The sequence below is a fragment of the Apis dorsata genome, unplaced genomic scaffold, assembly GCF_000469605.1.
Source record: "Apis dorsata unplaced genomic scaffold, Apis dorsata 1.3 scaffold_75, whole genome shotgun sequence".
Classification (NCBI taxonomy): domain Eukaryota; kingdom Metazoa; phylum Arthropoda; class Insecta; order Hymenoptera; family Apidae; genus Apis; species Apis dorsata.
In genome coordinates this window covers 109969-122967 of record NW_006263373.1, presented here as the reverse complement: position 1 = coordinate 122967, position 12999 = coordinate 109969, and the positions used below count along the sequence as shown (strand labels likewise).

The 12999-nt window shown below is 33.0% G+C and overlaps 1 protein-coding gene across 4 annotated transcripts in view; it reads left to right on the top strand.

Moving 5' to 3' along the window:
- LOC102678616 (zwei Ig domain protein zig-8-like) overlaps positions 1–12999 on the top strand; it is a 420477-nt gene that overhangs the window by 318964 nt on the left and 88514 nt on the right. Inside the window, exon 4 of one of the 4 annotated variants that reach the window (XM_006610696.2) lies at positions 3200–3972. The exons of the other annotated variants lie outside the window; for them this stretch is intronic. Coding sequence (XP_006610759.1) covers positions 3200–3249 — 50 coding nt within the window. The 3' untranslated portion in view covers positions 3250–3972. Of the gene's footprint in view, positions 1–3199; positions 3973–12999 lie in introns of those variants that run through there. 4 annotated transcript variants of the gene reach the window in all.

Genomic DNA, 12999 nt, shown 5'->3' with positions numbered 1-12999 from the left:
AAAAAAAAAAACCCGCCGCCATTATTTCCTCGGCTAGGTAAATGCCAATTTAAATCGAATCGAATGTTGCGCCGTTTTGCAAGGCCACGTTCCCCCTCGATATTTCTCTCTCGTCTTTTTCTCCCTTTTCCCTTCCTATCCGCTTTTCTTTCTTTCTTTCTTTCTTTTCTTCTTATCCCCTCCGTGCTTTTTATGGCGTCCATTTATCACGCGGCGCATTTTATCGTGTACCCGGTTCTACGAACCTAGGAATAAGTAATTCGGACGATTTCTGACGATTTCGATAATTTCGAGCCGATGGTGACTGGTGGATGTGGAATGAGAGAGTTCTTTGCGATGTATTTTTCTTTTTTTTTTTTTTTTGAAGTGAAAATTAAATGGAATTCAGAGAAAGGTATTACTTGGAATGATTTCATTCATAGTTCGATCTTAAGATGAATGTTTAATTAAGATGAAATTCTTGAGGAATTTCGTAAGATATTTTAAACATTCCCACGTTGAAATATTTATATAAAAATATTAAAATCTTTGAATAATTTCTACATTACTAAATCCAACATCCTTTCTCCATATTTTACATATTCTATATTGTAATTTTTAGTCTAACATCGTTAGATTATCGAAGTTTAAATTTAATATATTTTACAACGAGAAAATAAAATTTTCGTTCGATAATTTATACGTAAATAAACACATAATCACACTTGATAAGCAAATTACAACAATATTAAGGTATATCGCTTCCCCTGCATTGTGCAGTATAGAAGAGAGGAGCCTATTTTCCGTGTCAAAGTGGAGAGAAACGAAAGAGGCGTTGTCAGCGCGACTCCGCTTTAATATTAATTATCGCCGCTATAATTAATAGTCCATTCATTAATACAATTTATAACTTGGAGGCCGAACGAACTCTTTGTCGGCTGACGAAGAGCGCCACGCAAGCCGCGTTCTTTCTTTTTTATTTTTTTAATTTTTTTTTTTTTTTCCAAAGATGGACATTCTTCACGATGATCGAACGATTGAACGATCGAAGCCAGCTTTAATCGTTCCCTCGCGCCTAATAAATTGGTCGACAACAGCAAACCGTGGATAAATTAAACCTCGTTTGCTATCTATCTTTGCGAAAAACGTTTTAATTAAACTAAGAAGTTGTACCGTTGTTTCGTATTCAGGCACGGTTAACCTGCGTTTTAATATCGTTAAAACTTCTGTGTGAAATTTTATTAGTGTTCCTTGTAGAGAGATTTTGTACGGAATCTCTTTTAAAAATAATTATTCTTTGTGGAAAAAATGTATTGCGCGATGAAATTTTCAAATATTTCATTGATGTTACACAGGAACGGAGAATTCAATTTTGAAAGATTAATTTTTGACAAAGGGATTGCTCTTTAATAGATAAAAAAATTAGATGGAATTTTTTTCCATTGTAATTTCCATTGTATTGTAAATTTAACTTTATTTAAAAAAAAAAAAGATGGTTCGTTCTACTTATTTAGCTATATTCGTAGCCCACGCTACTTGTCTGGCTACGAGTGTTCTATTCTACTTGCCGAACAATGACTCTTCTTGTTTATCCGTCTGACTACAATGGATCGATACTACTTGTCTAACTGCGTCTACACTATTGGTCCGACTAGGACTGCTTTACCCCTCTTGTTTCATTGTAACAATCTTTGCTTCTGTCTAACCATTATTGGCATATTCTTATTTATTCTTCATTTATTTAAAAATAAAATATATAAAGCTTATATACATCAAACGAGATATATTTTTATATAAACTTTTCGTCACTTTAAAATGAATGAATCAAATTTTGAAACAGTTGGACGTTTGTACTTTAAAATATATAGCATCTAATTTTAATAATGCTTCAGGCAATGTATTCTACACGATTATCTTCAGAATTATAATACAAGTAATGTAATTAATATAATAATTGAACAAACGAAAATTATATAAACATTCTAAACAGGATATTGAAATAAAGATAAAAGTCAGTCGAGTTTCCAAGAAAGATTATTTCAAAATAAAGATTTTATGATCTTCAATTGAAACGACACCATCTGGTTTGATGATGACGGTCATGAAACCGCATAGAAGAGTGCTCAGCGTTTTTTTAAAAACCTTAAAGTTTAAAAACGTTTGGCTCAGAGTTGCTTTAAATGAGAGTTTAACGATAAATTTTAAAGGCCGTTTAAAGCCTCCTGGAAAATCGACCACGTACGAGTGCTCGATATTGCGTTTCTTACGACATCTAACGACTTAAATGCTTTATGGCTTGATCCATATTCCTGATAAATATAACTGTGCAACTGCGTTCGGATAAATATCAGTATATATTAGATTATCGTAAATTTTATATCCATTTTATTTGTGTTTTATATGTTATTTTATAAAAGAATAAAGATTCAAAATGGAATTAATTTAATTTCAAATTTTGATAATACAATGAAAATGTATTCTAAATCATGATATCAATGAAATGCGTTTATTATTTTCCATATTGTCTTATATCTATTTGTCAATTGATTGACATCTCTATCGTGAAATTTGATAATCCATACATTATATCAGTTATTAGTACATCTATATCAGTTCAGTCTATTTTAACGTCTATCATAAATTAATATCGAGGTTTGGGTTATAATTTCATATCCTTCAGCGTTTCAATTTTACGTATTAAATATTATAAAACAAATGAATTTGTAGCAGTAAGTTGTTCTCGAGTTAAGATAATTTTATATTCTTCGCGTGTATATAATTTTAATTAGTTAACTTTAATAACTTACCAAGCATTAAAATAATACGTATTTATATATGATTGTAAATCAAAATTTTCATTCTCGAAACCTAATAATTTCATTTTTTTTTTAAATATTTGTCAAGATTTCAATTTCCTGAATATTTTATTATTCATTAGGATTTTAATTTCGAAATATCTCTTTAAAAAAAAGAAAATGAGAGAAATCTAGACAATTTCAAGATTTCAGAAAATCAGTACAGGTTGTACTGATGCTAAAATAACGAGGAAATTTGCTACTTGAATAATGGAACATTTGCACAACAAATATTCTACTTTTCATTCGGAAAAATCAACTCCACGTGCAAACTGGACGAAAATTCGTCATGCCTAATACCTCGAGGATCAAAAAAAGAAGAAAAAAGAATAGAAAAAAGAAAAAAAAAATATTCTCTTTTGCAGCTTCCCTGACAGTTTACTCTCAAAATTCCGCCATTCCTTTCTCAAAATAACGCACGCTCGCGAAACGTGGACGAGGAAGAGAGAGAGAGAGAGGGAGGGAGGGAGGGAGGGAAAAAGAGGAAAATCCGACGCACCCAACGTTCAATTCAACGTTGATTCATCGGACAAACACACCGTCGATTCGAACGAATGATCAACGCGCGTATACCTAACACGCTTGGAAAATGAAAAACAAGCGGAGACGATGACGAGTTGGATTGACGAGGCGAGGCATTTATTGACAAGGGACAATGTGTGCGTAAAAATGTAACGACTTGGCGAGAAGATCACGGGGCTATAATATTTCTCTGGAGAGATTGGACGCTTTAATTGCATTATCATGTTTTTAATTATTATTACTCGAAGGTAATATAAATGTATACTCAAGTTAATATTTAATTATGTTATGTTAAATCTATACTTATTATTATTTCTTTATTTTTCAGCTATTTTCGTTCGTATTGCTTCTACATTATGATATTGGATGAACGTCATCGCAACGATATACTTGTACTACTTGACATTTCGTTCAATTATTATTATCATCTCTGATATTGTATTTTATTCTAACGAAATATTTATTACTTTGTATTTTGTTTCTTCGATCATTTTACAATTGTCGTTATTTCTGATACACCAGATGCTACGTCGTCGTAATGAAATATCTGTACTACTCGGCTGTGTATCGTATATTGTACAATAATTAATCTTTCATTAAAAAAAAACAAAAGGAATTTTATTTCATGATACGAACAAAAAGAAATCATAAAAGACCCATAATAAAATTTATTATATCAATTCTCAAATATTATTTCTCAACAATATATAACGTCAATTTTATTCCACAACAATAAATGAAAAGAAGAGAAAAAAAGAAAAGATTCATAAGGAGGAAACATCGTATACTACCGAACAACGCCGAAAAAAAAAAAGAAGAAGGTATAGTAAAACCAGAAAATTTCATAAAACGACTCCAAACAACCTCGCGTTTTATCTCGTAAGCGGATATTAATTTGGTCGTATTATTTCTCGGTTGGGTGGAGAAAGAGGAGGAGGAAGGGGAGGAGGAGGAGGGGCTTCCATTTACGATACCGGAAGTTGCACGGAATCTGCAGGAAAATTAACTACCAACCTTCTTCTTCTTCTTCTTCTTCTTCTTCTTCTTCTTCTTCCTTCTCCTCTTCTTCTTCCTCTTCCTCCTCCTCCTCCTCCTCTTCCTCCTTTTCCTCTTTTTCCTCCTCTTCGGGTATATGGCCGCGATTTATACGGTTCTTTGACATTTATGTGAAAACGCGCGGAAAGAAATTATTACCGCCCTCGAAATCCTCGACCCTCCTCGCGCACCACGAATTCCACCCCCTTAAGTTCCCTGTTGTCTTGGGAATTCATTTTTATCGTTGGCCAACTTGCACGCGTGCAGCACCTCTTAGCACGATGTTTGAGCTGTTGAATTTTTTACGTTTAATGTCTTGGAATACCAACGCCCCCCCTCCTCGTGGTAAATTATAAGATCTTGGAACGGGAGACGTGGGTACACGTGAAAAGAGAATAAATATTCGCGGCTAAATATTTCTCGCCCCTAATATTTCGGTTGAAATGGCCGTGACACTTTGCCGTGAAATATGCAATACTAAGTGCAGAGTATTTTGGGAATAGAATTATTTGATGAGTGCATAACACGTGATTGATGTATTCTTCAGTAATAAGATTTTGAATAGATTGAAACGAATATTTTATACGTGCAAGTAAGAATTAGTGATATCCAATAATTATTATTTAATGACTTCTTTCTTTACAGTAAGAATAGAAAATGTATATATATATATATATATATACACATTAATTAATTAAGTAATTAATTATTTAAAAATATATTTGGATATCTACGAAACATTTCTAATAAATAATTTTTATTTACTTTACTTGGAAAAATCTCGTTAATTTTATTTAGATATTAGAATTTCAATGTAATTTATTTTTCCAGGAATCTCCTGAATTTAAAATTATAATTTGGAAAGACAGAAAACAAATCTTTCGAAATAAATTGGAGATTTCTCAAGATTTGCGATAATAAAAACTCAATTCCGTATCCCAAGCTATAAATAACAATCGTTGCAAAAATTGTAAACATGTTTGTGAAAATATGAGGTCCTTCCTTGTCAAAACAGGATGCTTAATCTTTCGAAAGATTCGATGAGAGAAAATAGTTTTATATCGTTTCATTTATTTAACGATCCATTTAATTTGCAGGTATGGTTTCAATAAACAATGATGTAAATATCATCCACGCTTTTGAGCTTCAAGAGTTATAAAATCAATCTGGAGAGAAGCTTGTTCGAATTTCTTTAAATTAAGATAGAAAGACAAAAGACTACGCTATGATAAATCGCAAGTTGTCAAAGATAAATCATCAAGATGACGTGTTATATTTCATTACCATAATTTATAATACATTCTTGTATAATCGAATTAGTGTTATTAGAATTAATACAAGTTTACAACTGTTATAAATCTTTAAATTTTCCTGCATCAAGGTAAGAAATTTGATAATGAGACAAATTCAACTTGTGGATTTTAGAATCTGTGAATCAATAGAATCTAAATCTGTCAATTTATTAATTTTATTATTAGATATTGGTATATTAACATTGAATGAATAAGAAATTAGAATTTCTTTTTGTTGAAGCTTCCAACAAACTAATAATTTGTCTAAAGAAAGAAATGTGAAAATTATTTTTATTGTATTATTGTAACTTGATTTTCCAAACTTATATTCTACAAATTTTTCTATAATATTATATTTTTAAATTGAAACAAAAATTTGATACTTGATGATTTATTTTTCCCATATTCTATATCCAAATCTGAAATGAAATCTACAAGAAAAACTTTCATCATCCATTATCTTTCATTTATTATTATATATACAAACATTTGACAATCATCAAGCGTGCGAAATTCAAAGAAAATAGAAAAAAAAAGAATATACTCACAGGTATACCTTATTCTAAATAAATTTACTTTCCATTCTGTATATCAAGTAACAACTATCCATTCTTTTTTTTCTCTTTTTGCTCTCAAACGAGAAGCATCCGATCCAGATCCGAAATCGACTCGAATAAACGAAAATCGAAAGAATCGGAAAAGGAGCCATAACCCCCGTATGCCACTCCACTAAATTACGAAACAATCGTAGAAATCTCAGAGATCGATCCCTCTTACAACGCTCTCAGGAGAATTTTGCAAGGGAAGAAACGGATTTTTCCTCGACTCGAAAATTGCTCTCTCCTCGGGGAGAGATATCTGTTTCTCTAAGCAGGGGTTCCCCTCCCCTCGGTAATGCCTCGTTCGAAACAACTTTTGCCAACCAAGTTCGCCAACTTTTTTCCACGAGAAACTCGAAGTCAACCTCCTCTCGCGAATATCTATTAATCTAGGCTGGCTTCCTTCGACCCTCGTTCTTCTTCTCGTCGACACTTGAGCCGTAAGCAAGATTGGTCAAAGCGCTCTATCGAGGAGGAGGATCGAAGGAGGAAAAATCGAAAGAAAGAAAAAAAGAATCCGTGAAAAATCCTCTCCTCTCGATCCCCATTCGCGCTTGTGTAATTAAGGTCAACGACTGTTTTAATTCGTTTTTCGTTTTCCTCTCTCTCTCTCTCTCATTTCAGTCTCTTTTTTCTATTATTATTATTTTCTTTGTCTCTTTTATTCATTGTTCCGTGAAGAGTTCTTTTTGCGTTTGAAGAGTTGTTTCTTTTCGGATGAACGTTTTAAGTTCCGTTTGAAAGTGAGGAATTTTTGCGGGTTTAATGGGGTCCTCTCGTCAGGGAATAGATATAACATATTTAAAGCGAGCAAAAAATAACTTGATTGCTTTGAATATTTTAGTTAGCTTCGTGGTGATAGGAAAAGATGTTGTAGATAAAAATTGAATAATACAAAAAGGGGATATTAAACTATAATGATAAACTATTGTAATTCTTGTGGAACTTTTTTCATCAATTTATATTCACTATTTATACTCTTTCATTTTCCAAGTAAAGTTAAATAAAAATAGAAAATAATAAAAAAAAATCAAAATGATACTTATTTCAAAAAACTAGATCGAACATTTCAATTAAAAAATAACATAGAGTTATTAATAAGAAAAAAAGTAATAATCATTTTTCCACTAAAAAAGAAAATCATCTAAAATCCTCCAACCTTTAATCTTCTAAGAACTTCAAAGAGCAGAACCTTCATTTCTCAAGTTGCCAAGAAGAAGAAAGAATTCGAAGAAGAAGAAAAAAAAAACTGTGGAAAACATCTACCTAATTCGGTTTAAACTTTCTTAATAATTTAATTCTCGCCGTTGGAAAAAAAAAAAGAAAGAGGATATCCTGGGAGAAATGAAACGTCAGAATTTTTAATTTGCCGCCTATCTGAACCAACTTTCACCGGTCAAAGGAAAAACTAACGGCTACCCTCGGATTTGTAACGACCAATAGACTGCGAGTCTCTTCCATTAGTCGTTGGGTCAGTTTATTCACTCGAAGCGGCCATTCTGCTTGCGGTAATTTGTCCTGAGGCGAGAAAAATCCTCTCCCCGTGAAGGAGGTCGTGTCTAATAGCGAGTGAAAGAGCGTAAAATGACTGGTGGTGAATCGAAGAGCAATTGGTGTCCACTTGGACAATACGATTGATATAAAAAAATGGAGGGAGGAGAAATCTCTTCTTGCCTCACGTGTTCCTCTTCGGGGATATTCGATTAGGCGCACAGCTTTCGAAATCTGTCGAAGGAAGTGGTATCGATCGTCCTATGACGATCCATCCACGTCAATTGTCTCTGTGGATCAGTGAAAATATCGAAGAAATTGGCGACAAGCGTCTCGTGTTTGAAAGTGTTAGGATGTTTGTTAATGTTATGCAGAACACGAGTTGTAATATATTTCAAAATTAAAATAAGACGAAGAAAATCAAGGATGCAAAAATTTGAATAATTTCGAAAATAGTAATTAATGAATGATCGTGGAATCTTGATCAATTCTTTATTGGATCTTCGACCATCTCGTGTCACTGACCTATCCCAAACTCCAGATTTAATAAGTTCTAACATCTAAAACTTTTTCCCTATATTTTTTAATAAAAAAAAAAATAAAAATTTCCTATATAATTTTGCAACACTATTACAATATTAAGAAACATCGAACGAAGAAATAATAGTAATACACACATCTCATCATTTCTTCCATATTTTTCACCAACTTCGATCAATCTCATGTACCTAATAACCTTCCTTATTATTTCCTGTATATATCTATATATATCTCTCTCAAATCCCCAAACAACCCCCAAGAACACTCTATAATCCATAATACCCATATCTCACGCACACAATCCCGCAAGCCCCTGTGTCGACGATCCATCGAAAGGGATTCGAACACGCGACATCCAGGCCGCACAAAGCCGCACCCCCATGGATCACAAGGGTCTTAAGCGGTCCAGATGTAAAGTCATTGAGCATGATTCCTCGAGTAGCGTGGTGGCGGGCATTCCAGCCATTATTCGACGAGCCTTCGACGACATTCCTCGGTATCATCCAGCTCGACGCGAGCCCCGAAGGAACTTGGCTCTAATTCGGCTGAAGAATTCTGCTGATCGTTGCAAACGCGGTCCAAGGAGGAGCCAGCCTCTCCTCCTCTTCCTTCATCTTCCATTCTTCGTCCCTCTTTCACCTTGGAACTTCGGTCAACCAGCAACCATTGTTTCGCGGGACAAAAGGGCCCCTCTCCCACCCCAAAAGGAATTCCATCGAATCTTGATTACGAATCGAATTGTAAGAGATACAGATTTCTTTGATTAATCCAATGATGAATCTTTCAGCGGCAACGCCTGGAAATGGCCGACATTGTCGGCCTTGTTGAATCGAGTCTTCTTGTGTTGGGTGTACGATGAAAGAAAAATTGGAAGAGATCGATTGGAGGATGGGGGAGGATTTAGAAATTTGAAAATTATGTTTTATGGATGTCGTTGGTGTGGTGTGATTCGAGTATAATTGGTACAATTGAATTGTTTGTTTGTAGGTAATGAGATAGGTAAGAATTAGATGATATTTTATTCGAGGTAATTTGGAAATTTTTCTTTTAAATTTTTTATATCGTAATATAAATATTATTGGTATTTTCAAAGGAAATTAATTTTCCTCAATATATTCATATTTATATATTTAGAATTATGTTCATTTGTTTACTTATTTACTATTGATTTAATTATCTGATTTCACTTGGAATGATATTTGTTGTTTCATTAATTTAACAGTGATTTAACTTTATAATATTATTTGTGGAATTATATTTGATTTGCTAATTTAACGTGATTTAATTGTCTAAATGTTATGTTATAATTATCGAAGACGTTGTTTAATTTTCTCTGAATTAAATAATAGTTCCTTTAACACGAATGTATACGATGAAAAATATCAGAAGAATAATTTTGAAAAATTAAAAGCTCAAAAGTTTTTGTGATATTCTATTAATGAATCTCTAAAATAATCTATGCAATATCATTTCCTCTCGAGTAAAATACGAATATAAATATTAACAAACCGGATCCTCTTTGTATATTTAATTTTGCCATAAAAAAAAAATGATTACGACGAGAGAATTTAATTTAAAATAATTCGCGAAGTTAATTTTATAAATTACCATAAATACCGGTATTCCTGTACCGAAGAGTGAATTTTCCACGTAATCTCGTATTCACCATTAAAAGTATATTATTCTGTAGAGTGGCAAATTGGTCGGTCGTTGCTATTATGTCGTGTGAATACGTATTTTGCCACAATGTGTCGCAACTTCATCGTCTGCGATAAACACACCGTTACGATAGTCTAGCCTATAGTGCGCATAAATTATCCAAAGATGCACACGTTCATGTACGTTTCAAAAGCTCTATTCTAAAACGCGTTATTAAAAAAAAATCAAATATTATTTTAGAATAATTATATAGCGAATGTTTTGATCATTCCTTTGATTTCCTTCCCTAATAAAAACTGTTGCTTCTAATATTTTTTTTACAGTGACAATAATTAAATTGTGAAACATATTTTTCATACAAATATTTCAAAAAGTCATGAATTATAACATTTTAAATAAATATCGTTCTTGAACTTTTATCAATATCTCGCAAATATCAAAAAATATATATTTAATGATATACGTTAAAAGATTCGTATAGAATTCAAAACTATCTCTGATTAATTCAACACAAGCATAAACAAACAGTCAAACAGCATCAAACTCTCCAACTATTCTCGAACTTGATCTTAACTGATCGTTGGCCAGACGATCTTTTATCCTCGATCCTTCTTCTTATCCAATTAATCCAAAGAGCATAAAACCGTATCATCTCATCCCAAAAGTTAAACCCAGAAGAGAGCATTGCAAACAGGATAAACGATCTGTTATAATAGCCTGGACTCTTCTTCCAAATCCGTATGCATTGGATATGTACGAATCGAAGAGAAAAAAGAGGATATCTCTTTCTTCTTATCGGTATAGCGATCGTTAACGCTCCTCCCTCAGAAGAAAGAAGTCTCGAACTGCTTATTTCCTTCGTGATAGAAGATCGAAAAGTCATATTGCGCCGATCGCCGAGACATTTGCGGATCCACCGCGTGTTCATCCTTATCTTCCTTTTTTTTGTTTGGATTGCCGCCTCTTTTCGGCCCGGTCTTCGCCATTTTCCTTCTCTTTTTGTGAGAAATCGTCCTGGGCGGAATCCGGGCGACGGAGAGAGCGTTCCCCCGGCGCGGTAATTTTGTTTACCCGAAGCTGGGCCAGGTTGTTGATAGAGGATTCAACGTTGGTGATTTTTGCGAGATTTGAAAGGGAGGAAGAAGGTGTGTGCGCGCTCGGTTGATTGTGCTTTGTGATTTCGTTCGGGGGACGATTGTGGTACAGTTGATGATTGAACGACGACGATTTCGCAACGATTGGATGGAAAAGTTGCATATTCGAAATAATCGAAATATTGTTTTTTTCAATTTATTATTTATCGGTGTTGAAATTTCTTTCTTTATCGAAAAGAAAGTATTACTAATGTCTTTGGAAAATTTTTAAATTATTGGAAAAATTCTTCCAGAAAAGGGATAATAAAATAAAAATGAAGATAAGATAATCAAATGATACGATTTCCAAGTTGATTTTAATAATCTATATGCAGATTCAAAGAAAATCTTCAAAGAGATGGAATTATTCATGTCAAAGACAGATACGTCTGACCGTATACGTGCTTTTACTACTTACTTCATTAAAAGTACTAGATAATTATATATATATATATATAAATCTTTATATATATTACTTTAAAAATCTCTTTCAATTTTAAAATTTAAGAAGAAAAATGAAAGGAAATTGGATACAATTTTTATTTCTTTAACATTTTTTCTTAATTACTCATAAATTATTATTTAATTCAATACAAAGAATTATTTTATTTTTTTTTAACTCGATAAATTTTTTATACATCAAAAAACGTAATTCTCCCGTTCTAAATTTTCCAATTGTTACTTGTAATATTATTTTCCAAACGTATCTACGGAAATAATTCACTATAAAAAAGAAAAAAAAGAAAAAAAAAATCCAATTACCTTTCAATCATTGCAAATTTTCAGATTTATATAAACGAAACACGATCTCGATTACATTTCTACAGTTATTTATTCCTTTCGATCTCTAATTTGAATCAATTGTACAACGCGATCAGTTGGAACGAGAGAGGGGTAGGCCAGGAATTGTGCGATTGGATAAATGTCGAAAACAAATAGGACGATACCATTCAGAAAAGAGGCGAGTTGGGAAAAAAAAACGTGAAAGGCGAGATGGGCGGGGAGGAGGGAGGTGGTGTGTGGACGGGGTGAGAACACTTCTCAGCAGAGCAGAGCATTGTTCAACATGCGTTCATTTTAATTGAAAGGATACATGGCGCGCGCGAAACCTAACAAACGGCACGTGTCATCGCGCCAGCTTCAATATTTGCGCTCTAGCACATGGCCACTGAGATTGAAATGAATTGGATGCACGCAGGGAGGATGGTAAAAACAACAAGATACTGTGCAAATATATAGAAATACACGAGAAATATAACGGCTACACTTGTGCCCAACCGTTGACAGTTGTAAACAACCGTGGTGAGTAATAACAGCGGCCGGCGAGAGATATGGTTTTCGAGCGTTTTTCGATTACAGCATACCAAGGATTCCCCACTTCATTCATATTTTATCCGTACGTCATCATGTTTGATGATATATATATATATATTTCTTTTTTGGTATATATAAATAATATACGTACAGTTATGGGTGTGAAATTTCATGGATATTTGAAAAACTGTGAAGAGTTATCATTTATCATAACAATTTGATCCAAGTGTATTGCATATTTACATCATTCAACTCGTTCTTCTCATATGATTGGAAAAATTTGAAGTATAGAATCTAATAAAAAAAAATTATGTATTATTTACAATATATATATATAAGTATATTCAATTAATTATATTTAATATTCATTGTAGTTACCAATCAACGAATATTTATCCAAAAAATCCAGCATTAAAATCCAGCATCAAAATCCAATTTTGTCTTGTCCAGATCCAGATCCTCTCACGCGTTCAGAAGATTGCAAGAACGTCGTAAAAACGTGAAAGAAACGGAGGTGTCAAGCGACGAAAAATTCTCCCCTTCCAATGCAACACAGATAAATATTTGCTCGAGTCGCAAT